Consider the following 25,405-nt stretch of genomic DNA (forward strand, 5'->3'; position numbering starts at 1 on the left):
AAACTGACACTGATTATGGCCCAGGTGATGATTAACACACACTGTGCATGCAAAATATGAGCTACAGTCTGTAACTGTACACCAAATACGGTTGGAGTGTTTGAGATGAGAGGTAGGCATGAGAGGGCTACAGGAGTGGCCAGGAGTGTTTTTAAAATAAAATTCCACTCCTACATGCTATATTTTCTAAATAATGAAGATCCCATCTTAATCAACATGGCCTTTCCTCACCCTGAGTGCTTCGTACCTGGACGATCCCTCCTACCCACCCACTACCACAAAATATTTTGGGTCTTGCATAAGCCTAGTCCTGAACCATACTTCAACTAATAGGGTATAGTCAGTAATTGTTTACTTACATTCATTCATTTGTTCATTTTTAGTAACCACTTTATCCTTCTCAAGGTGACAGTGGATCTGGAACCTTTTCCAGGACCAATGGGCTCAATACACCAAAGATGGGATGCCAGTTAATAGCAGAGCATCATGCACACACATTCCCCCCTAGGAGCGCTTTTTTGAGAAGCCAACCCACCAGCATGATTTTGGAAGGTGGGAGGAAACCCAGAGAACCTGGAGGAAACCCACACGGATACAGAGAGGACACCAAAACTCTGCAAGGACAGTAATGTGAAGTAGCTGTTAAAAGGTCCAAGGAATGTAGGTACAAAGCTAGATGTGCTAGATGCTATCCAGTTATTACATTTACAGACACATGCACATATGCATTATTATATTATTAACTACTACTTGTATGAGGAGTCAAATAAACAGTCATAAATTATAGTTATCCAAAATAAAATAATTTATTTCAAAGTTTTTCATACAAACATTAAAATGTGCCTCAATTGAGCAATCATTAAGAGCAGTGGCAGTCATGTTATGCTACTCTGAAAAATGCAACTGTAGCAGACCAAATGACAACTGTAGCAGACCACATGACAACCCATCCACTAAAATTCACACAACTATGGTACAATTCATAAACGTATTCACATTACTGGCTTTTCCAGTTACAGTAATATAAATTACCCAAACAGGTCTTTCAATTACACACCTAGCATAATACAGAGTTATATAATACATAAGCAGGCAAACACTTGCACTGCACTCAACACATGCAGAAAAATACACAGCACTGGAGAAATTAAACATTCAAAGTGCATCTGTTGTCCATCACAAAGACCTTTCAAGCATATATTACTTTTGCAATATATGATTAGCTAAGAAAAAGAAAGCTACAGGAAGCACTTTGTGTGTAGGAGACCAGCTAGAGTGAAACACTCATTCATTGGTTAGAGTTTTTGGCACTTGCAACTTGATATGTGGCAAAGGAGGGGTACCTCTCAGGAGGCAATCACTGAGCACACACTATCCACTGAAACTAGCCTGAGGCAGTAACATTATATTTACAGACAGGTGACAAATTAAAGGAAACATGAGTCACCAGAACTGCTTTAATGCACCTTGGCATAGACTCCAAGTCTCTGGAGGTGTTGAATGGATGAACACAATTCTTCCAAAATGGAATCCCAACAGAGGAAAACAGAAGAACATTGTACTGATTTGCAGTGACACCCCACTCTAAATGCCCTCTACAGCATAACAGAGGCAGTGTTTTTTCCCCCCATTAATGTATCACCTGTATGTATATAAATCTGTTTACTTTCATTGCTTTTCCTTTTACTTGTACATTTCCCTTGCTGCCTTCCAGGAGGGACATAAGCACAAAGGAGTGAAAATTGAGGACAAAAAGAGTGGCTTCACTTTCAGATGTAGATAAATGTTTCTTCTAACCAACAGTAAATGCATTTTAACAGAACACTGCAGAGTTTTTCCAGTATAATTAGTAGTTGGGGCAGTGGATAAACGTTTATACCGAGTATGCATTTTTGTAAAATGCTTTTCATTCAATGATATTTGGAAATAAAGTTAAACAATCAATCAAGCAATCAATTAATTCCCACAGAACAATTTTTTAGAGAGAAGAGTTTGTGGTTACGCAAAATTTTATAACAGCTTTCTTTCATGTCTCTCTCATCCCAAGACATATTCCTTTTAATATAATGGTTGTAGTTTTGAGTCTGCATTATATACCCATATGTTTTAAATGTTTATTGACAGAATTCAACAACTGCTCTTAGGTTTTAGTTGTAAGTGTGTTTGGGTAAACAGATCTTGTGTTCTTTTCTCAATTAGCAAATGTGTCAATTTTATGTGGTAATCACAGAAAAAGGTTACAGAGGTTCTTTGGTTTGTCGCTGTGCAAGAACCCAGTACTTTCTTTACAACTCTACAGCAAAGTGTTCAGGGAAACTCAGAACCCCTTTAAAAAGCTAGAACTGATAACAACCCAAGTAAACATTGAGGAACCCTTATGCAGAGTTTAGTTTGAAAACGCTGCAGAATTCCTTTAATTTCATATAGACCCATTATTAGTTGTTCATTACTTCACCAAATATTTGTGTTCAACAAAGACTGAATCAGGAGAAGCAATCCCACTGAACACACGTATTTTTACACATGTAAGCTGTATTTTTAAGTCCACTGGCCAGGCGGGACTGGACCTTATGTCTGATGGAGCTCAAGGTGGAGTCCAGAGGAGAGTTTAAGCGAGGAGCCGCACCACCTGAGCTCTGACCTCTCCGTCAGGGTGGGAGAGGAGCAGAGGGAGTCTGCTGTGTATCTGAGAGCAGCTGTCTAGCAGCACACAGTAGAGGGTGTCCGGTCGCCTCCTCAGAGCTTCGGCCACCTGTGCAGATGGTCTCCAAGCCCGCAGGTTCCCTATGAAGACCAGAAGGCGAAGAAGCACTTCTGTGCTTGTGCAGCAATCAAAGAGGAGCACCAGGGAAGCAGGAGCCTGTAAAAGTAAAATCCCAAATGCAGAGAGTAGACATTCTTTTGTCTATTTCTTTGGTATTTAATTTCTTATATATTCATCCTTGCTTTAAGTGTTCCTCATTAAACAAAATCCATTAAAACTTAAGCCCCATAGAGCATTCCACAGATGTACACTTGTACAAGTATAAATAATAATATAAAAATAAAATAAAAAATATTAATAATAACAATAAAAATAATATTGCTATTTCTAAAATGTATGCCCTTAAAACTGACATCATTGAATGTATTGTGCTGTCAATAATGTTAGAATGAGCCTATTTACTGTATGCAAGTCATCCTCTGTTAATTTGCATATAAGGCCATAACTGGTCCAAAGCTGGAGAACATATATTGTGAGATCGCAAAATAATATGTATTGCTTCCTGAGTCAGTTTTATACATATGTACTTTTGAAAAATTTTCAAGGATTTATAATTTTGTTGACAATATCATCCCCAAAACTTATATAATCACAATAACCCATTCAAGAGGAGTTTATTAGTTAAAACCATCTATTTATTTCAGCAAATGTAGCCATACTTTACCTGGGCTTGTACTATGTCGTCCATTATGTCTGGATTAGATGATAAATTGACTAGAACCTTTAAAACCTGGATCTGTGGGCAAAGATGTGAAAAGAGCAAAATGTGTAAACATATATGCTCCATGAGATCAACAGCATAAAAAAAATAACACAAAAACTGTATTAATTAAAGCACCTGAAGACCACTGTTGCTCACTACAAGTAGTGACAAGAGCAGCATGATAGAGTTCTTCAGTAAATGCTGATGATTATCTGTGATGGTCAAATTTGTCAGTAACCTCAGTGCTGCCATTTGAAGATCCGAGTTCACAGGGGACATCTCAATCAGCTCCAACACTGAAGGAACATAGATCTGAACAGGAGGAGATTGGAGATCACTGCAGTGCTGTGCAAGAACCTTTGTAATGAGGATGTCTCAAAACTCTGAGGCAAACCTGCAGCTGCTCTTGGTTACGGATGTTCATGCTCAGGTTATTCAAGGTATTCAGTGTCTGCACTCTGACGTCAGGTTCAGGGTCAGAAAGGAAGCTGGCAATGATATGAAGACCTCTAAATTCACGAAGGAGATCCTGGAAGGAGGAAAACGTTTGGCTAAGAACATTATTAGTTACTGGAACTAGGGGTATGGTCTTTCTGCCCCGAAGCACTCAATAGAAAGGGGCCACCATAATACCAATACAGATCTTATTCTCACAGCAGCACAGCAGCGATAATAATGAAATAGTGGCAAGGTAGTGTGTATGTGGTGTTGATATGAGCGTATCAGCTACAGCTGTGCTGCTAGACCTAATATTGGCCACTTTATTAGACACACGTAACCTGTTAGTCCATCCTGGAGGTTGACTAAAAGACTATAAGTCAGGGGTCCTCAACTGGTGGACTGCACTCTCGATGCAGACCCAGCTGAAGTATTTCAGCAGACAGAACCAATTCCTTTAAACAATACTGTAGCAAAGCTGATAAACATATGAAAACACAAGCTGGCCGTAGGTTAGCGGCCCAAGTTTTCATATCTCAAACCAACTCTGCTTCTGTAGTAGATCCATTTCAGTTTATCCTATCACAAGCATTTGTGTAAATTATTTTAACTGAACGTAGCGCATCAGACCTAACATGGCTAGAGACATTAGCTGTGAAAGGGGCGGGGTTTCCCACTCTTTAACAGGTTTTTCATTTTATTTACCCTCTCTGGTCTGACAACATGACTTGTAAAAAAAGAAAAAAAAAGAAAAAAAAGAAAAGTTTAGAATAAAAATATAATGGTTGATGAATGGGAAGAGAAAGATGAATGGCTATTTAATCTCCCAGTGTCAAATTCTAAACAGACGTCTCATCTGTTCAAAGTCCATGTCGAAAGTCACAAGCGGCAATGTGACACGCCAGTATGAAACTAAATATGACTTAAAATTGATGTGTTTTATTTATAGTTATAAAATAATCACTAATGGGTAAACATTAAAAGGTAACCGTTGTCCTCATTCGGCCATGTTAGTTGCTTATCTGGACATTTCTAAACAAAAAGATTTATGTAGCTGCTTTTAAAACATTTCAGTTCAATAACCCTCTTATAGGTCATTTATGACATGAGAATGATCCACAACAAAAGAAGATCATCCAATGTAGTAAATGTAAGGGTTGTTAATGGATGAAATTTTTACATGTAATACCTGGTTCACTGTAAAAGCTGCAGCGTTTCCTAAAGTTATAAGGACTTGTTTTCTCTCCGCTGGGTTCGGGCAGCTCTGTAGGAGAGATAGAAGCATGCTGAGGTGTCGAGGCTCCAGACTGCTGGGGGATTTGGAGAGAATTTCACCTGAGAGGAAGAGGATGGAGAAAAACTATAATTCTATCAATACCAGTTCTTCAAATGTTAGTGTTAAAGGATAAATCCACCCTGGACAACTTACATATTACCCTTTTTTTTTAAAAATTAAAATGTGATCTTGAAACGCATCCAAGATTAATTTTGTAATGAAATTCTGATTAGATGTTTTGTTGTTGTTGAAACTTCCTCTATTTACATGCGGGTCCATTTTCAGGTTGTTTTTTTTAACGGTTTCTCAATGCCATTCATCTACCTGCTGATAGTGGCACCAGTGAGATTTTTGCTGCATTTGACTAGAAATCACAACATGTAATTCCCAGCCTCCAACTAGAAAAAGCCAAATGAATCGTCACATCAATTGGAAATTTCTACTCCTCCATCGCTGTCTACAAAAACTGGAATTAAAGAGTTGCTTGGTTAGTGCTTAATTTCTTTTTTAAAGTGATGTGAAAATTCACAGTTACTAGTGCCAAAAATGACGTGAAAGAGCATTTTGATCAAAAAAATCTTGCAGAAAGCCAATTAACATTTGAATTAATAAACATATAACCCAGTATTGAACAATTTCAAATCTAAACATAAGCTCAAAAGACTGCTTAAATAACTGAAATCCCACTGTTACATTTTGTTCTTACTATTCACTATGAGCTCTATCACAACACAGACAAGTCGGAGCTCCCGGAAAACTATGATTTTCTGAGTACGAATTGCGAGTTGGAGAGACCAGTTGGTGTGGTAGCTCAGTGGTTAAGACATTGGATTTCTGATCAGAAAAATCCCAGCACCACCAAGCTGCCACTGCTGGGCCCATGAAAAAGGAAGACCCTTAACCCTCAACTGCTCAGTTGTATAAATGAGATAAATGTAAGTCATTCTGGATAAGTATGTCTGCCAAATGCTGTAAGTGTAAATGAGAGGCGTACAAACAGATCTTTTGGACTTGGAAGTTGGTAATGAATAATAATAATTAATTGATAATGAATGCAGTATAATTGCGCTTGTAATAACAATGTTCCCTGGTGACGTCAGTGCACCACATAACTACAACTTCTCATGGGAATATTCAAAATACACCACCTAACAAATTAGCCCCAGAATCACTGCACACATGAGAAATATTTCAGTGTGAACCCATTTAATATGCATCAGGATGGAATTTTCCTTTAAAGCCCTAAGTATTAGAAGATTTAACTCTTTCAGGTAAAAGCAGGAGTAGGAGTAATTATATGACTTATATTATGGTTTTATTGCTTAGATTCCATGTTCCCAACCCTGGTCCTGGAGAACACAGTGAAGGACAGGAGGTTCTCCAGGACCAGGGTTGGGAACCTGCGCTTTAGATCACAGCTTTACACATTTGTTGTCATGTATTTTGGCTTACTTGACGCAACTTCTGTTCTCAGAGTTCCACTAACAACATTAAATCCAGACACTTTGGCCATCAGACTTCCTGGTTGTATATTCCCACTTTCTCTCTCCTTTATTTTCTTTCCCTCTGTATCTTCTCTGCAGGCGCGCAGCAACATTTTGTAGAGTCCATACGAAGCTCCTGCTCCTGCTACGATGCCCAACAAAGCCTTCATATTACCCAGCTTTTGTAATACCCCGTCCTCTCCCATCATGAAATAACTTTAATATTTCATTAATAAGCTTTAAAGAACACTTGCTGCAAGTAAACACCCTCTTCGACGACCCATGGCTGGTCAAACGCGCACTTGTTTCTTGCTATAGCAAAACTCCATGGCTGAATTTTAAACGTGTGCTTATGCGATAAAGAAGTGCACTACACAGGATGCAGAGGCCATTACTTCAAACCATTTGTAGTGCGCTAATAGAGGGAGTATAGGGCGGTTGGAAATTCGGCCCGTTTCAACGTCTTGCATCAGTGGCCAATCAAAAGGTTTCACGGAGTTTTTGGGTGCGTCTCAACCTTGTGTAAATACTGCTTATGAAAAAGATTTATTTACACAAAACTGGTGGAGTGTAATGCCAGAGAGAAGAGGAGATGGACTCAAAAAAGACAAACTTATGTTACTTTTATTAAATTTATCGCATTTCTGTGAACTTGTCTTGTTTTGTTGTCTTTCAGTTTTCCCCAGAGACTATTTATAGAAAACTTTTAACCAAAATGTGACATTTAAATGTGTAATTCCATGAGCATATATTCTCCATACAATGCTATCTATTATTCCTTAACATGGAAATAATAGTTAAAGAACAATAATAATAATTGTCATCATCATCACATTACAATCTCCCATTTGTGCAAAGTGACTTGCTATAAGCTAAGCAAGGCCTCCTCTTTGTGGGGAAAGCCTGGAAACAGTACATTATATTTTGAAAAGAAAAGCAGAGGAAATTTCAGCCTGAGAACCATAAGACCGGAACAAAATGGAGACATTCACAAGTGCAAGCAGACTCATACTGCTATCCGGTTCATGGCGGATTTGAAGCCTAGCCCGGGAACACTGGGTGTGAAGCAGGAATATACTTGGATTGTGACACCAGTCTATAACAGGCCACCATGCAGACACGCATTTAAAACAAGGGGCAAATTAGAGTAGCCAATCAACCTACAGGCATGGTTTTGGGAAGTCGGTGGAAATGAGAGAACCCAGAGGAAACCTACATGGACAAAACTCCACACGGTCCTGAGAAACCCTGGAGCTGTGAGGCGGCAGTGTCACCACATACAGTATATATGTGTTATGGCTATTTATTAACACATATGTATTAAAATGCTGTATATTCTAAAGAAAGTGTGAGATCAGAGAGTGATATATTTGCCATTTATTTGCTGACATCTGTATGAACAGTAATAATACACTGTACACATAACAAAACCAAAACTATACATAATAACTATTTTAATGTTGAATTTAAAGGTGAATCATCATTCAGCTCCCCAGTTTAAGCGTCTCAAACCAGCTCTGGGCCTTCATGCTCACGGCTCCTCTGTCAGCAGTGGCACTGATCCAGCAGTCCTCCTGTGTGCCACCATTCAACGACCCTGAACACAGAGCAGTTCAATGCGGTTACTGTAGCAGAGTACAATGAGTACAAAGACTGACATGTATCTAATATCCCACAGATGTTGCTTTATACTGTTTGCTGCATTTATTAGCCCTTCAAAGACCCACTGTTTTCTCATTTTTGTGATAATAAAATGAAAACCACAATGAAAAAATGATCAGAGTCACAAAACTGTATTTTTGGAGTTGTGCATCCACAGCTGTTGATTGAGCATTGAAGAATGATCTCATAAATGTACTTGGATGATAGAAAGATCAGGGTCACAGAATTTTCCATGTAAAATAAAGCCATGCTATGGAAAAATGATCAGAGTCCAGTCACATGACTGAAATCAGCCAATAGGCTTTGAGTAATGGCGGACACCCAGCTGAGTGAATTTCATTGTTAACTTAATGTCAAATTTCTTCAATATATCTCATTAGTAATTGCTCTCAGCAAACTTCAGTACTAGATCAAACAACATGGATGAGTATCCTCAACAGACCGATAAACCAAAGAAGAGACACATATATGGAAGTAAGGCAGAAAAAGAACTCCCTGTAAATGAAAGAATTGTGTATAATATTCAAGTTGAGATTGATGTATAATGTATATTCCTAGAGTTTTCAGTATTTAAGTGATGTTGATGATGCTCAGTTGAATAAATTAGTATAAGTTCATCACTGTATTACTGTGAATACCCACGAAAGAAAGATCAGAGTCCGTGCAAGCATTTTTCATGCTTCAATTAACACAATGTAAACAATAATGGCTGCTAACTTTTGTTGTCTTCATAAAGACTATGAATGGGTCTAGTGAACATATCATCAAGATTTTCTCTGTTCTCAACTATTATGACATAAGAAGGTTCTGAACTTTTAAATTCAAATTCTGGAATTCAAGCACAATGTGACTCTGATCGTTTTATCATTGGTGCCTTCAAATGTAAATGTCTTAACAAAAAAAAGACTGCTTTTTGCCCCGTGTGTAGCAGCACTGTGCACTAGCATTTACTCCACTAATCCTATCTAGGTTTACTGTTATTTTTAAATAATAATAATAATAATAATAAATTATAATTTTTATTATACTTGTTTATTGATCAAAGGGCATCATTCTTTACCGCGGTAAAGTCATAACAGTGTGTTCTTATTGTATGAAAACAGGAGGGATTATATGGCATAAGCACATATTGGCATCTGTTCATGTTTTTATGTAGGGTATAGATCACGGAACCAGGAAACTTTTCCAATTGTGTGGTGCATGGTTATGTCAAAGTGCCATTATCTTTATTGTATTCTCTTTGAAATCAATGATATAAGCAGGTCCTCATGTTTGTGCATACGGGAGAATACTCAATATCAGGTGTAAGTCAATAAGAAGTGGCATTTAACAAATTTGTTTCACTGCTTTCTGGTCAATTAGTGGAAATGTACTCGTGTTATAACTGTCAACACCTTGGATAAAATGTGTCAAATTATAAATTGTATATGTGTAAACTGTAAAGTTAGACCTTTTCTTGCTTGGCTAGAGTCTTGGTTAATATAAAGAAGCTACTCACCAGTAAGTACAGCTTTTCCCTGAGATGACTGGATTTGTGTCTCCTGAGCAATCTCTGAACTGGCTTCCACTGTCGACCCACACAACTGCACCCAGGCCTTTAAAGTGGACGGCACACGAACACTCACAGCACCTCCACGGGTGTAACAGGTAAGGAGAAAGCTTTTTAGGAAATGAACTACACTTTGTACTTCTTTACATTATTATGTGTTGTTAGTTAACCTTTATATTAGAAGCAAGCATATTAGAGACCATTTTATTATGGCATTATTAAGCACAGGACAGCATACAAAATCCCTCAAAACTGAAGAAGATTATATCTGTAGGACACACTTTCCACTGTATACAGAGATTTGTGATGATTTTTTAAAAATAAAACAGTAATTATGAAGCTTTACATTATGCATTCTAAGACCACCAGTATCAACTCATGACCAGTGTGAGGTCAAAAACCAGCTTAAGTCTAGGGGAAGTTTGCAAAACTACAAAATACATAACAGAGCATTCAACCTACTGTACAAATGTGGCCAAAATTCCATGTCCACGGCTAAATAAGAAGCAGAAAGCTTTAATAAATATTGGTGATGTAAAATACCTTGCTGTGTATGAAGCTCAGCTGTTCCTGTTTGGCTCACATACGCATCAATGTTTCCAGCATTAGTGTGTACTGTTAGGACTCCACTAGAACTGTCTGGCAGGATAAGAGTAAGTCTTTATGAGTTTAACACATTAAACATTTCTACATTCAACTTCAGGCAGCAAATTTACATACCAATGATGATATCTCCTGTGTCACTCCTCACAAGTGCTTCACCTGTTCAATAAATCAGAGCACATACTGTACTCAAAATATATAATTAGCTACCATTTAATTATGGAAAATGCTACGAAAACAAATGTTTCATCTGATCAAAACAATGGGTGGGCGTGTCAGATCACATGATGATTGGCTACAGGCAACTAAATGCATAATAAATATAATAAAATGCATAATTTCTAAAACTATATCCAAAACATGCCACACACAGAGGGGCTCTGCCTGTACCAACGCAATAAGATAGGTGAATATGTTATTAGGGAAGCTAATGCTAATGCTAACTACCGATGTGTTGGTTATGTAAGGAATAATACATGACAAACCACAGAGTGGAGCACAGTTAAACAAATAAAGTAGTCCCCCAGTTACTTCTGAAAACTCCTGAAGACTCTCCAGTATTGGAAAAGTTACACAGCACTGACACTGGAGACTCCTTCCATAAATGTTACACAAAAGTCTCCTAACAGAAAGCTTCACCTCATCAACATTTATAGGTTTTTCATTGTTGTTGTAACCCAGAGATTTTGTGTGGCAACCTCTTGGTAATGCCTCTGAAATGAAAGGATCTGGATCACGCTCGTTTCTCACCGTGTATGTGCCCAATATGGATTTTCCCTGAAGAGGAATCCACAGCACTGGACTCAGCATAAATGGCTTTCACATTTAGTGGACCATGTTCTGTGGACATATTCATGGATGTTCCCTGGACCTTCTTAATGTCAACTCTCTAGAAATTGCACACAAATTATGTCATCATTAAATGTTAATAAATTGTAAAATACATGTAGATTACAGTATGAAAAAAGATGTGGGTTGTTTACACTGTGTCCTGCAGTCATTATCTCCACATTGCCATGGATGGTTCCCATGCCAGCTATGTTTCCTCCACTAGACCGTACCTGCACTTTGTGACTCTAGAAAAAAATTAACCCCACAAAAGAAGAGCTATGAACGTTACAGAAGTAATAATGCATATGTGCTTGGTCTAGGACAGTTCGTTTTACTAAGCATAAAAACTGCTGTCTAATCAAATGCAAAACTTGAATTGTAGCATAGGGTTTTAAAATTTAATATGCATTACCTTGACAGACTGTAGGACACAGTGACCTCTTTCTGTCTGTACATCGCACAGTTCGCTTTCCATGTTCTGGATCCTCACACTGCCATTCCCATGACTAACAACATGAAGGTCTGCAGAGACAAATAAAGTTTGCACAAGTGTCATGTTAATTGACCATCTAGATCAGATGCTCTGGAAATAGTTTGTTAATATCAACAATAAGTAACTATTAACTAATAAAAAACATGCATAAGTATTGTTATGGAGTCAGTACAGGTAATTTAAACTGTACTGTTGTTCCCTAGAGGGTGGCACAGTGGCGCAGCAGGTAGCATTATTCCTGGAGCTCAAGTTACTGCCTATGTGGAGTTTGACAGGATCTCCTGTCTTTGTGGGTTTCTTCTGGTTTCTCCGGTTTCCTCCCACCTCCCAAAAGCATATTAGGGTAGGTAAACTAGCTACACTAAATTACCCATCCACTCTCAGAAATAAAGTTATCAAACTTGGCTTTTTCTTGTCTTTAGCATGACACCATCAAGATGACATATTTGTAACATTAGTATGTTCATTTTTCGTAGGAAAGTGAATGTGGTGTACCTTTAATCACCTTATACAATACAATAGTGGTCCACAAGAGATAATTTTGCTCATTAAAGTATTTTTAAAGGGTTCCAGGTAAAATATACACAATAAAGAAACAAAACATATGCCTTTGGTGGTATCACTCCAAGGAAATATACAGGTTTGGTACATTTATTTCTGAGTGTAGGTGTAAATGAGTGTAAATGAGTAAATGAATGTGTGTGCATAGTGGCCTGTGAATGGACAGGTATCCCATCCAGGTGGATTCCGGTGTTCCCTCTGGATCCACTACAACCCAGACTACTTACTGAAGATGAATAGATAAATGAATGAATGAATAAATGAATGAATGAATGTTCCACGGAGAACTTTTTAAATACATATTTAAATGATATGACCGTCTCATGAAAGTGAGATGCCTAATATTACACCACACCTCCAAGACACAATAAAAGAAATGTAGAGCACACACCACTTTTAATAGGAGTTGTGAGTTCTATAGACAGATTACTGATGGTCTCGTTGCCGACAACTTGTAGTTCCTTGCTCTGATCATCATAGTGAACTTGAACCGTGTCCAGTGCAGTGACGTCATCACCGCTGCGACCGTGTACAGCAACAAACACCCGATCCGCTCCCGGAAATGCGTGTGCATCCAAAGGCTGTACTGAGACATTACAGTATACATGACAACTAACTTTAATAAAAGGGCTGACTGTGAAAGTCCACTTTTTCAAAGGCTCGTTAGCAGCATCCGATAAAGCCCGAAAACCCCGAAAACCCCGAAAAGGATAGTGTCTTAAACATTCTTGCGGATATTTCAAACGAATAATTCCGTAAAATAAACTGTGCCTCATTCTGAAACTGTGGTTAGCACTGAACACTGTGGTGAGGTTTAATCAGCTTCTAAACACACAGCGATAGATGCTCTAAAAATACGGTGAAGGAGTCCAATCCGTGTCCTTCGGTCGATCCGCAATGCGCATGCGCAGCGGTACGTCGCGACTCTGCCGTCCTATCTTTACCACGCATGCGTCAACAGTTAAACAGTTCATTTATTAATGTCTACAGGATGTTTGTGTAGTGTGTATTTTCAGTTATTTGCTTTTGTCAAAAACTTAAACAAAATTTGCTGTGCTCTCCTCCAAATTGACATTAAGAACTCTGTTTAACCTATATATTAATGTCTTTCATTTGTATCTTTCATGTGTTTCAGTTCATTTTCAGTCACATTTTTTCCCATTTCTTCTGACTTTTTTCTTCCTGCGGTTAAAACCTGGATTGGGTTATTATATGAGAGGTGATGCAGTTCTGCAAGCAGTACTCTATTTTTTTAACATATCATCTGATGTTCATTCATGTTTATTTGTAGATAAAACGTGTAAATAAGACAAGGAGATGATCCATTTACGCGCGCTTCTTGCTGGCGTTTTGAGTCCGCACACGCGCTATCACACGCACCATAAAGACCATTTTCACAAATTAACAAGTAAGGAAAACAGTCTCTGACAGTCTAGGGGAAAATGTAAAATCTAACGCCAACAACTGTCCCCATAATGAAGCATAACATTTTAGTTTATAATATTTAATATATTCCTATATTAAGTATACATAGAAGAAACAGCATGTGCTCAATGAAACATTTCACATAGCCAAATAGAAAGATTCAGTTACTGAACCTGAAGCCAGCTGCTGTCTCCACAGCGCTCAAATCAATTTATAATCACAACACAGAATAAAGCAAGACAATAAGCAATGTTTAGTAAATTTATAATTTATTATAAATCAAATTTACAATCAAAGCACAATCAAATGTGCTTGTTGAACATCACATTCCAGATTTAGTCCCTCCTTTTCTGTCACAATAATAAAGAATATAAGTAAACAAATCAAGGATGACCATGAGCATCTGAACTATCAGTGAAAATGACAAACCTCCCATGGTGTCAAGTATGAACACATATTCCCCTTGTGATTTTAAACTCTTTTTGTTCTTGTGTCCTCTGTCCAGATTTCTTAGAAAGTGGACCAGGAACACATCACTTCATGGAAAATAAAGGTTTACAATAAACAGATTAAATGGCTATGATATCCCTATATATTCCATTCAATTCAATTCAATTTTATTTATATAGCGCTTTTTACAATAGACATTGTCTCAAAGCAGCTTTACAGAAATATATAAACATGGTATACAGATATTTTAAAAGTGCGAATTTATCCCAATTGAGCAAGCCGGTGGCGACGGTGGCAAGGAAAAACTCCCTAAGATGTTAAGAGGAAGAAACCTTGAGAGGAACCAGACTCAGAAGGGAACCCATCCTCATCTGGGTAACAAGAGATAGTGTGTAAAAGTTCATTATGGATTTATATGAAGTCTGTTTGGCCTTAGAAGCAGCCGTAGTCCCAGCAATCTGGAATTGGAGTAGATGAGAGCTCCATCCAGTGGTAGGACATCTGAAACGGATCAGGCAGGTCCGGAGAGCAGAAAGGATCAGGATCTCTAGTATCTCTATAAAATCGTGTGTGGCTCGACAGAAGGAGAGAGAGAAGAGATTGTTAGGACTCTGCTTAGTGTAACAGAAAGTCTAGTCAGGGTAGGCTTGAGTAAACAAATAGGTTTTAAGCCTAGACTTAAACACTGAGACTGTGGCTGAGTCCCGAACACTAATTGGAAGACTGTTCCATAACTGTGGGGCTCTATAAGAGAAAGCTCTTCCCCCTCCTGTAGCCCTCACTATTTGAGGTACCATCAAATATCCTGCATCTTTTGATCTAAGTAGGCGTGGCGGATCATAGAAAACCAAAAGGTCGCTTAGATACTGTGGCACGAGACCGTTTAGTGCTTTATAGGTTAATAATAGTATTTTATAATCAATGCGAGATTTCACTGGGAGCCAATGCAGTGTGGATAAGATCGGGGTGATGTGGTCGTATCTTCTGGTTCTAGTAAGGACTCTAGCAGCTGCATTTTGGACTAACTGGAGTTTGTTTATGCTCCTACTGGAACATCCAGACAGTAAGGCATTACAGTAATCTAGTCTAGAGGTGACGAAAGCATGAACTAATATTTCTGCATCATGTAGTGACAATATATTTCTTATCTTAGAAATATTTCTGAGATGAAAGAAGGCTGTCCTAGTAATATTATCTACATGAGCATCAAATGATAGACTGGAGTCAATAATCACACACTGCTGTACATGATGAAACAGAAAGTCCATCCAGAGTTACTGTGTAATCAGAAAGCTTACTTCTAGCTACACGTGGTCCTAATACAAGTACTTCTGTCTTATCAGAATTAAGTTAAAGGAAGTTAGTTAGCATCCAACGTCCAATGTCCTTTACACATTCCTCAACTTTATATAGTGTTAAGCATTGCAGTATGGCATTCTGCATTCTACTTAATAGATCTGCTTTTACTTGCCAATATATTTTGCCCAGCGCATAAACGCCAAAAGAGTGACAGTGGTGAGGAAAAATGACCTGTTATATTTACTTAGATTCATTTATGGAGAGACCCAGCCTTTTAGGGAGCTGTCCTCCTCAGCTGGCACTGAGCACTATAGTTAAACAAGCACTGTATCTCGGCTTGTGCAATATAACGATATTAACATAGCCACAATATCCAGTGACCACTTCCTAGGAGAGTCAAACGCAGCATGCAGTCCCAAACAAGCTTCATGCATTACTCTTTGTGTCTTTTTTTTGTGTGTGCAATTTTAAAATAGGGGTGTAGACTTTTTTTATATATCCAGTGTATCCAAAAAATAGCATTCAAATTTTTTAATTTGCCGCCCAAAGATCTGCTGTGGAGAGGAAATAGAATAATCAAGCAGAAGTTTCTCTATGATATGCTATATATAAATATTTTACATTCTACATCTGGGGATAAGGTATAAAAAAAATAACTCAAGGTTTTTAAGTTCCAATAATCAGTGATCAAACTGTAAATATGGTGAGATGCTAACTGTTTGTGTATATTATGCTGTGCTTAGTAATTTGTGCAGTGATAGAGCACTAGATAGATGCTACCAGAAAAAAATAAAGAAAGCTGTCTTAAAGTATAAGGGTAAAATACCTGATAAGGTATATGATAAAATACCTTTTTTAAGCCGTTCCGTGGAGCTGTCGGTACAGAGTAAGGTTGAATTGCGCAGTGCGGATCTGTTGAAAAGAGATTTAAGGTACAGAGTGATGAATGAATGACCACAAATATTGAAACTACAATTTTATATAATAGAGAAAGTAACTAATACATTTGGCCCTCTTCATGGGACCCAATATCCTGCACAGTTTCATTTGCCAGAAAAAAGAACAAAAAGGAAAGTTTTGGTAAGAACAGAGAGAGTCAGCACAAGACACAAGGGCTGGACTAAGTACTAGTTGTAGAAAAACTGGCTAAGTTCAAAATTCTGTAAATGTAATGGAGTCTGGTAATTATTATAAGTACTACTGTAAATGCCCTTTTATAATTAGTACAGAGTTTTATACTACCTCAGGACCGTAGATGGCCTGGTATTCGGAGCGTCGATACTTGTCTCCAAAATGAGGGTTGGGTATGCTCCGAAAAGTCGAGGCCAAACGGCATGCAGTTTTCTTCGGAGCACGAGGCAAGTGGACAATTTGCGGTGAACCAACGTTTTCTGTATACTTAGTCACCCACCGAGTCCCGCTATAGCAATCACAGAGAGAGTAAGAGTTAGAGAAATCAGGTTCATCTGGGCATAAAGTATACAAACAATAACCCAAGGTTGACTACAGATAAATTAATAATGACAACTTAAAGATGGCTCAGTTAGTGTTTTTTTTAATAGTTACCATGGTGTGTTGATGTCGGGCTGATGAGCCTTTATACGCTCTAGTCTCTGCTGTTGGGCTGGCAGCAACTTTCGTCCTTCAAGAAAACAACCAAATTAACAGATAGTGTGTATTAGAAACACAACAAATGTGACTAGACTGTCCAATAGAACAAAGTTTAAGCACTTGTAGTGCCATATACATTTAATATCTTGCCAGTTGGCAGTGTCTTGAATAAGTATTTGGCCCATTTGAAAGTTTCCACATTTTATAGTGTTACAACCTGGAATGAAAATGGACCTAAGTGGGAATATATGTAATGAACATGAAACATATTCCATAATATTCAAGTAAAAAACATGGAAAAGAGGGTGAATGCTTATGCAAGGCATGCATTCACTTTCATTTCGTTCACATATATTTGAGGACTTGAGGACAAATATATAAATATATTTGACTCTTCTCTGGGAACCGTCACCTTACCGTGGTGGAGAGGTTTGTGTGTCCATACGAATCTGAGGGCTGTGTTGTCTGGAGCCTTGTGCTCCTGGTAGGGTCTCTCAAGGCAAAGTGGTCTCAGGGGAGGGGCCAGACTAAGAATGGTTCAAAGACACCCTCATGAAGAAAGCAAAGGGAGGAGGAGTTACCCTGCCCGGAGGAAGCCCGGGGCCCCCGTCTGGAGCCGGGCCCAGAAGGAGGGCCCGACTGCGAGCGCCTGGTGGCTGGGTTTGCCACGGAGCCCAGCCGGGCAAAGCCTGAAAAAGCAACATGGCACCCCCCTCTCCATCCTATGGGCCCACCACTCGTGGGGTGAACCGTGGGGGTCGGGTGCGCTGCTACATGGGTGGCAGTGAAGGTCTGGGGCCTCGACGGACCAGACTCGGGCGGCAGAGGACGTGGAACATCACTTCTCTGTGGGGGAAGGAACTGGAACTTGTGCGGGAGGTGGAGCGCTACCAGTTAGATCTGGTGGGGCTTACCTCAATGACACAGTCTTGGTTCTGGTACCGTACTCCTGGATAGGGGATGGACTCTATTCTACTCTGGAGTTGACCAGGGTGTGAGGTGCCGGGTGGGTGTGGGGATACTCACAAGTCCCCGGTTAAGCACCGTTACGTTGGAGTTTACACCGGTGGACGAGAGGGTCGCCTCTGTATGCCTATGGGTTGTGGGGGGGAAAACTCTGACTGTTGTCTGTGCATATGCACCGAACACCAGTTCAGAGTACTCGGCCTTCTTGGAGACCCTGCACGGAGTCCTGTATAGGGCACCAGTAGGGGACTCCATAGTTCTGCTGGGAGACTTCAACGCGCACGTGGGCAGAAGTCCAACAACAAATGCCCGCTTGGGTTTAGATCAGGGAGGCCGTTCCTCCCTGATCTAAACCCAAGCGGGCGTTTGTTGTTGGACTTCTGTGCTAGTCATGGATTGTCTATAAGGAATACCATGTTCGAACATAAGGAGGCTCATAAGTGTACGTGGTACCAGAGCACCCTAGGCCGAAGGTCGATGATCGATTTTGTAATTGTATCATCTGATCTGAGGCCGCATGTTCTGGACACTTGGGTGAAGAGAGGGGCAGAGCTGTCAACTGATCACCATCTGGTGGTGAGTTGGGTCAAGGAGTGGAGGAAGATTCTGGACAGACCTGGAAAGCCCAAACGGGTAGTGCGGGTGAACTGGGAACGTCTGGAGGAGGCCCCTGTACACAAGATCTTCAACTCACACCTCTGGCAGAGTTTTCCTGGCACCCCTGTGGAGGTTGGGGGCATTGAACCTGAGTGGGCAATGTTCAAAGCCTCCACTGCTGAAGCTGCGGCAGAGAGCTGTGGTCTCAAGGTCTTAGGTGCCTCAAGGGGCAGTAATCCTCAAACATTGTGGTGGACACCGGTGGTCAGGGAAGCCGTCCGACTGAAGAAGGAGGCCTTCCGGGATGTGTTATCCCAGAGGACTCCGGAGGCAGTTGCAAGGTACCGACAGGCCCAAAGGGCTGCAGCCTCTGCCGTGAAAGAAGCAAAGCAGTGGGTGTGGGAGAAGTTCGGAGAGGACATGGAGAAGGACTTTCGGTCGGCACCAAGGTGTTTCTAGAAAACCATCCGTCACCTCAGGAGGGGGGAATTGGGGAACCATCCAAGCTGTGTACAGTAAGGATGGGACACTGTTGACCTCAATCAACTGAGGAAGTAATTGCAAGGAAGGAGGAAGTAATTGCAAGGAAGGAACACTTTGAGGAACTCCTGAATCCGACTAACACACCCTCTATGGTAGAGGCAGAGGTGGAGGATGATGGGGGATCATCATCAATTTCCCTGGTGGAGGTCACTGAGGTAGTCAAACAACTACACAGTGTCAAAGCCCCGGGGATTGATGAGATCCGTCCAGAAATGCTGAAAGCTCTGGGTGTGGAGGGGATGTCTTGGATGACACGCCTCTTTAACATTACGTGGAAGTCGGGGACAGTGCCCAAGGAGTGGCAGACCGGGGTGGTGGTTCCCCTGTTCAAAAAGGGGGACCAGAGAGTGTGCGCCAACTATAGGGGTATCACACTTCTCAGTCTCCCTGCTAAAGTCTACTCCAGGGTGCTGGAACGAAGGGTTGGCCAATAGTCAAACCTCGGATTGAAGAGGAACAATGCGGATTCTGATCTGGTCATGGAACAACGGACCAGCTCTTTACTCTCGCAAGGATCTTGGAGGGGGCCTGGGAGTATGTCCATCCGGTCTACATGTGTTTTGTGGATTTGGTGAAGGCATATGACCGGGTCCCCAGGGGTTTACTGTAGGAGTTGCTGAGGGAGTATGGGGTGAGGGGTTCCCTTCTTAGGGCTATCCAATCGCTGTACTCCAAAAGCGAGAGCTGTGTCCGGATGCTCGGCAAAAAGTCGGACTCGTTCCAGGTGGGGGTTGGTCTCCGCCAGGGCTGCACTTTGTCACCAATCCTGTTTGTGACATTCAAGGACAGGATATCGAGGTGTAGTCATGGTGGGGAGGGGTTGCGGTTTGGTGACCTGATGATCTCATCGCTGCTTTTTGCAGATGATGTGGTCCTGATGGCGTCATCGGTCCATGACCTCCAGCACTCACTGGATCGGTTCGCAGCTGAGTGTGAAGTGGCTGGGATGAGGATTAACACCTCTAAATCTGAGGCCATGGTTCTCAGCAGGAAACCAATGGAGTGCCTACTCCGGTTGGGGAATGAGTACTTAACCTACCGGGCAATCTTCGTTCCTACCCTCACCTATGGTCATGAAGGCTGGGTAGTGACCGAAAGAACTAGATCACGGGTACAAGCGGCCGAAATGGGTTTTCTCAGGAGGGTGGCGGGCCTCTCCCTTAGAGATAGGGTGAGAAGCTCGGTTATCCGAGAGGAACTCAGAGTAGAGCCAGTTGAGGTGGTTCGGGCCCCTGGTAAGGATGCCCCCTGGGTGCCTCCCTAGGGAGGTGTTTCAGGCATGTCCAGCTGGGAGGAGACCTCCGGGAAGACCCAGGACCAGGTGGAGAGATTATATCGACACACTGGCCTGGGAATGCCTCGGGATCCCCCAGTCAGAGCTGGTTAATGTGGCTCCGGAAAGGGAAGTTTGGGGTCTCCTGCTGGAGCTGCTGCCCCCGCGACCCGATAACGGATAAGCGGTTGAGGATGGATGGATGGATGGATATTTGAGACTTTAAGACTTTTTAAACAGTCTAAACACTGCCAAGACTGGAACCTTCTTACCAATTAATCAGCACACTATTAAAGGATCAGTAAATTTCCTTATTATAGTATCAGAGAATTATACCAGATGTCTGTATCATTCATTATTATTCACAACAACCTAACATCTCTCTTAAAGTGACTCGTGTTTATTATCTACATTGTTTTCTAATCAAAATTGGATTCATTCATCAACATTTGTAATGAGTATAACATGTCCTGTGACTTTATCTAATAGGTGCCTGATGGAGTTTCTGTTAAAATGTTTTTAATTGACAGGTCAGAGTAACAGTTTTGATAGTGTTAAATACCAGCTTTTCTGTTAAAATTTGTATTTACACACCAGGTAGAGCTTTTGTGGAAGCTGTAGGAGGAGCACCCCGAAGAGTGGATGCCTTTGGACAGTGGCGTGCGGTAGCTTTCACCAGAGGTGACGATAAGCACTGATCTGTCTGTGAGCACTGATCTGTCTGTAAGCACTGATCTGTCTGTGAGGGAAGAAAATACAAGAAGCATTAATCATCCTGCTTAATTTGACCAGTTTAATCAACACACGGTAATGTGGCTGTATAAGTGGTCATTTACAGCCCCTGGACCAGGTGGGGTACCCATTATTTTAAAAATAGATAAGTAAAAAAGTGCACTTTACTAATATTTGGCAAAGATTTTATGTCCCAGGCAGTCACAGAAGGTCCTTTTTGGTTTAAACAAAACAACAACAGCAAAAAAAAAACACCCAGACACTGCAATTTACAACACTAACTAAATAACTAACGTAACTAATGTCAGAAGGTCACAAAGAAGTTGTAATCATGAAGAGTTCATACATGTCTAGATAATATCTCCATAGTCTACATTTCTAACTTCTACTGTATAGTGGCTAAACTCTGCTATTGCAATCTGCACTGCTTTTACATTTGATTATACACAAGCTGTCATTTTTAAGTATATTCCAACTTTGGTTTCTAGTCTTTACATGTTCTAAAGACCACATTAACATACCTCTAAATAAGAATAGGATTTCTTGACAGTACTGTGTTCTGGTTTTTGTCTGATTATTTCAGTAAAGTGACCAGTTATGAAGTCAAAATGTAAAACTTTACAGACTCTGTACAGAATAAGGTTGAAATGTCCGGTGCGGATATGTTAAAAAGAGATTTAAGGTACAGAGTGATGAAAGAATGACCACAAGTATTTAAACTGCAACTTCATACATACAGAGAAGTTAATTAATCCATTTGGCCGTCTTTATGGGACCCAATATCCTGCACAGTTTCATTTGGAAGAAAAATAATAATGGTAGGATAGTTGTGATAAGAACAGAGAGAGTCAGCACTAAACACAGCGGCTGGAGTAACTGCCCTTTCATAATTAGTACAGAGTTTTATACTACCTCAGGACTGTAGAGAGCCTGGTATTCGGTCTGTCGACACTTGTCTGCAGAATGAGGGTTACGTGTGCTATAAAAGATCGAGGCCTTCCAGTGTGCAGTTTTCTCCGGAGTTAAGCGGACAGGTTGCGGCAAACCAAAGTTTTCCGTATACTCAGTCACCCACCGAGTCCCGCTATAGCAATCAGAGAGAGTAAGAGTTAGAGAAATCAGGTTCATCTGGGCATAAAGTATACAAACAATAACCCAAGGTTGACTACAGATAAATTAATAATGACAATTTAAAGATGACTCAGTTAGTGTTTTTTAAAATAGTTACCATGGTGTGTTGATGTCAGGCTGATGAGCCTTTATACGCTCTAGTCTCTGCTGCTGGGCTGGCAGCAACTTTCGTCCTTCAAGAAAACAACCAAATCAAAACATAGTGTGTATTAGAAACACAACAAATGTGATTAGAATGTCCAACAGAACAAAGTTTAAGCACTTGTAGTGCCATATACATTTAATATCTTGCCAGCTGGCAGTGTCTTGCATAAGTATTTGGCCCATTTGAAAGTTTCCACATTTTATAGTGTTACAACCTGGAATGAAAATGGACCTAAGTGGGATTATATGTAATGAACATGAAACATATTCCATAATATTCAACTATAAAACATGGAAAAGGGGGTGAATGCTTATGCAAGGCACTGTAGTTTATTTTAACAGTGCTGTATTGCTTCATGTGCCCTGCGATGGACTGGCACCCTGTCCAGGGTGTACCCCGCCTTGTGCCTGATGCTCCCTGGGATTGATCCAGGTTCCCCTGCGGGGTGCACGGTGGCTTAGTGGTTAGCACGTTTGCCTCACACCTCCAGGGTCCAGGGTTCAATTCCCCATGTGTGTGCCTAATTTGCATGTTCTTCCCGTGCTGCGGGGATTTCCTCCGGGTGCTCCGGTTTCCTCCCCCAGTCCAAAGACATGCATGGTAGGCTGATTGGCGTGTCTAAAGTGTCCATAGTGTGTGAATGGGTGTGTGAATGTGTATGTGATTGTGCCCTGCAATGGACTGGCACCCTGTCCAGGGTGTACCCCGCCCTGTGCCCGATGTTCCCTGGGATAGGCTCCAGGTTCCCCCATGACCCTGAAGAAGGAGTAAGCGGTAGAAGATGGATGGATGGATGTATTGCTTCAGAAATAGTTTTAGATGCTGACTGCAATTGCTTCAGTATGTTTAGTGGATGATAAACTGTTTAAAATGAGCAGTGGTGTGAGAGGTACCTCTTCTGGGGACAGTGGGTGGAGCAGGAGCCTGGAGCTTGTGGAGGTGCTCCACCTGAGCATTTCCAGAAGTGTTACTCTTCTGTACTTCAAGCTGCTCTAGGACCGTCATTCTTTTTCCTGTAAAACCACAGAAAAAACACATCAGGATTTTTTATATTCCTTCTGACTGCTATTCCATTTCTCTTTACTACTCTTTACTCAGAGATTTTATGAAGGGAATTGCACACATTGTGTTGCTTAGCCCTGAACGTTAGTTCAGCATGATAAACTTTGATAAACGTGCCCTGAATGGCAAAATAAGCAAACAATAGAATTCACTTTGATTTCGTTCAAATATATTTAAGATTTTAAGACTTTTAAACAGTCTAAACACAGCCAAGACTGGTAACTTCTTCCCAATTAATCAGCACACTAATAAAGGATCAGTAAATTTCCTTATTGTAGTATCAGAGAATTATACCAGATGTCTGTATCATTCATTACTATTCACAACAACCTAACATCTCTCTTAAAGTGACTCGTGTTTATTATCTGCATTGTTTTCTCCTCAAAATTAGATTAATTCATCAATCTTTGTAATGAGTGTAACATGTCCTGTGACTTTATCTAATAGGTGCCTGATGGAGTTTCTGTTAAAATGTTTTTAATTAACAGGTCAGAGTAACAGTTTTGATAGTGTTAAATACCAGCTTTTCTGTTAAAATTAGTATTTACACACCAGATAGAGCTTTTGTGGAAGCTGTAGGAGGAGCACCCTGAAGAGTGGATGCCTTTGGACAGTGGCGTGCGGTAACTTTCACCAGAGGTGGCGGTAAGCACTGATCTGTCTGTGAGCACTAATCTGTCTGTGAGGGAAGAAAACACAAGAAGCATTAAGCAGGATGAATAATTTGATCAGTTTAATCAACACAAGGTAATGTGGCTGTATAAGTGGTTGTTTTCCAGCCCCTGGACCACCTGGGGTACCCATTATTTTAAAAATAGATATGTAAAAACGTGCACTAATATTTGGCAAAAGCTTTATGCACCAGGGAGTCACAGGAGGTCCTTTTTTGGTTTAATTATATTCAAAATTTGGTTTCTAGTCTTTACATGTTCTAAAGACCACACCAAAATACCTCTAGATAAGAATATGATTTCTTGACAGTACTTTGTTCTGGTGTTTGTCTGACTATTTCAGTAAAGTGACCAGTTATGATGCCTTAAATGGTCAGGTAGGCAGGGTTATGTTTGGAGCTAAAATCTTCAGGAAGGTAGATCTCCAGGAACAGTGTTTGTGACCACTGGCCTAAAGAATGATTATTTTATGGCTACTTTTTTCCTATCAGTTGTATTCATTGTTAGGTACAGGTAACTCACATTAAGGCCTGTACCTGTGTACGAAAATATGGGACAAATTGCAGCATTATATTTTTCAATACAGCACAACAGGCGTGGCAACCCTATGTCAGGTTTGGAAACATTTGCTCAACACTGTTGTATTTAAAAGTCAAAATGTAAAACTTTACCTTTGCTGTCTTCAAGCTAGAAGTCATTTTCTTTGAAAATGTGTTCCTATAAAGCACACCATGCTGGTTTAAGTGTTGTCTGTATGTAAGAGGTTAACGTCTTAAATCTGAGTAGTTGTCCTGGCTGCACGATGACATACACACACTACTCCAATTCCAATTCTAAATTCTAATTTCGAAATAAAATGGCGGCCTTTTATGAGACGTTAAGAGTCTGAACACTCATTGCTGAGTGTTGACTAAATAATTAGGGTCCTGTGTAACATTGTCTATAGATTAAAGCTTTTTAAATGACAAATTATACATAAGTTATAAATAAACATGAGCACGGGCCACTGTCTACCTGCCTACCGGCTACATATATTCCTTCAAAAATACAAATACTTTACTATGTGTAACAAGTCACTATCTAAACTGAACATTTGCTGTGCTGTTACATGGTCCGTGCACGTTCCGTCTAAAGCA

The 25,405-nt window shown here is 40.3% G+C and overlaps 3 protein-coding genes across 4 annotated transcripts; all 3 read right to left on the reverse strand.

Moving 5' to 3' along the window:
• Positions 1–299: 299 nt before the first annotated feature.
• On the reverse strand, positions 300–6,971 carry armc10 (armadillo repeat containing 10). The gene is made up of 6 exons (XM_053631257.1): positions 6,634–6,971; positions 5,095–5,240; positions 3,862–3,996; positions 3,603–3,779; positions 3,429–3,500; positions 300–2,860 (listed from the first exon to the last, which is right to left on the reverse strand). Exons 1-6 carry the CDS (start codon positions 6,872–6,874, stop codon positions 2,609–2,611), a joined length of 1,023 nt encoding a protein of 340 aa, XP_053487232.1. The 5' UTR covers positions 6,875–6,971; the 3' UTR covers positions 300–2,608.
• A 668-nt stretch (positions 6,972–7,639) lies between these two features.
• On the reverse strand, positions 7,640–13,506 carry fam185a (family with sequence similarity 185 member A). Its single transcript, XM_053631256.1, has 8 exons — positions 12,756–13,506; positions 11,723–11,832; positions 11,463–11,555; positions 11,230–11,368; positions 10,597–10,638; positions 10,420–10,515; positions 9,826–9,957; positions 7,640–8,262 (listed from the first exon to the last, which is right to left on the reverse strand). Exons 1-8 carry the CDS (start codon positions 13,138–13,140, stop codon positions 8,150–8,152), a joined length of 1,110 nt encoding a protein of 369 aa, XP_053487231.1. The 5' UTR covers positions 13,141–13,506; the 3' UTR covers positions 7,640–8,149.
• Positions 13,507–14,041: 535 nt separating this feature from the next.
• Positions 14,042–25,100, reverse strand: LOC128611610 (uncharacterized). Of its 2 annotated transcripts, none has more exons than XM_053631258.1 (10): positions 24,941–25,100; positions 24,151–24,277; positions 23,430–23,549; positions 22,489–22,564; positions 22,173–22,344; positions 21,123–21,267; positions 17,105–17,180; positions 16,781–16,958; positions 16,389–16,450; positions 14,042–14,795 (listed from the first exon to the last, which is right to left on the reverse strand). In XM_053631258.1, the coding sequence occupies exons 3-9, from the start codon at positions 23,539–23,541 to the stop codon at positions 16,394–16,396; spliced, it is 816 nt and encodes a 271-aa protein (XP_053487233.1). In that variant the 5' UTR covers positions 23,542–23,549; positions 24,151–24,277; positions 24,941–25,100; the 3' UTR covers positions 14,042–14,795; positions 16,389–16,393. The 2 variants fall into 2 exon arrangements, with proteins under 2 accessions (XP_053487233.1, XP_053487234.1); XM_053631259.1 differs by having other exon boundaries at positions 14,042–14,813.
• Positions 25,101–25,405: the final 305 nt, after the last annotated feature.

Source organism: Ictalurus furcatus, chromosome 8 (genome assembly GCF_023375685.1).
Source record: "Ictalurus furcatus strain D&B chromosome 8, Billie_1.0, whole genome shotgun sequence".
Classification (NCBI taxonomy): Eukaryota; Metazoa; Chordata; class Actinopteri; order Siluriformes; family Ictaluridae; genus Ictalurus; species Ictalurus furcatus.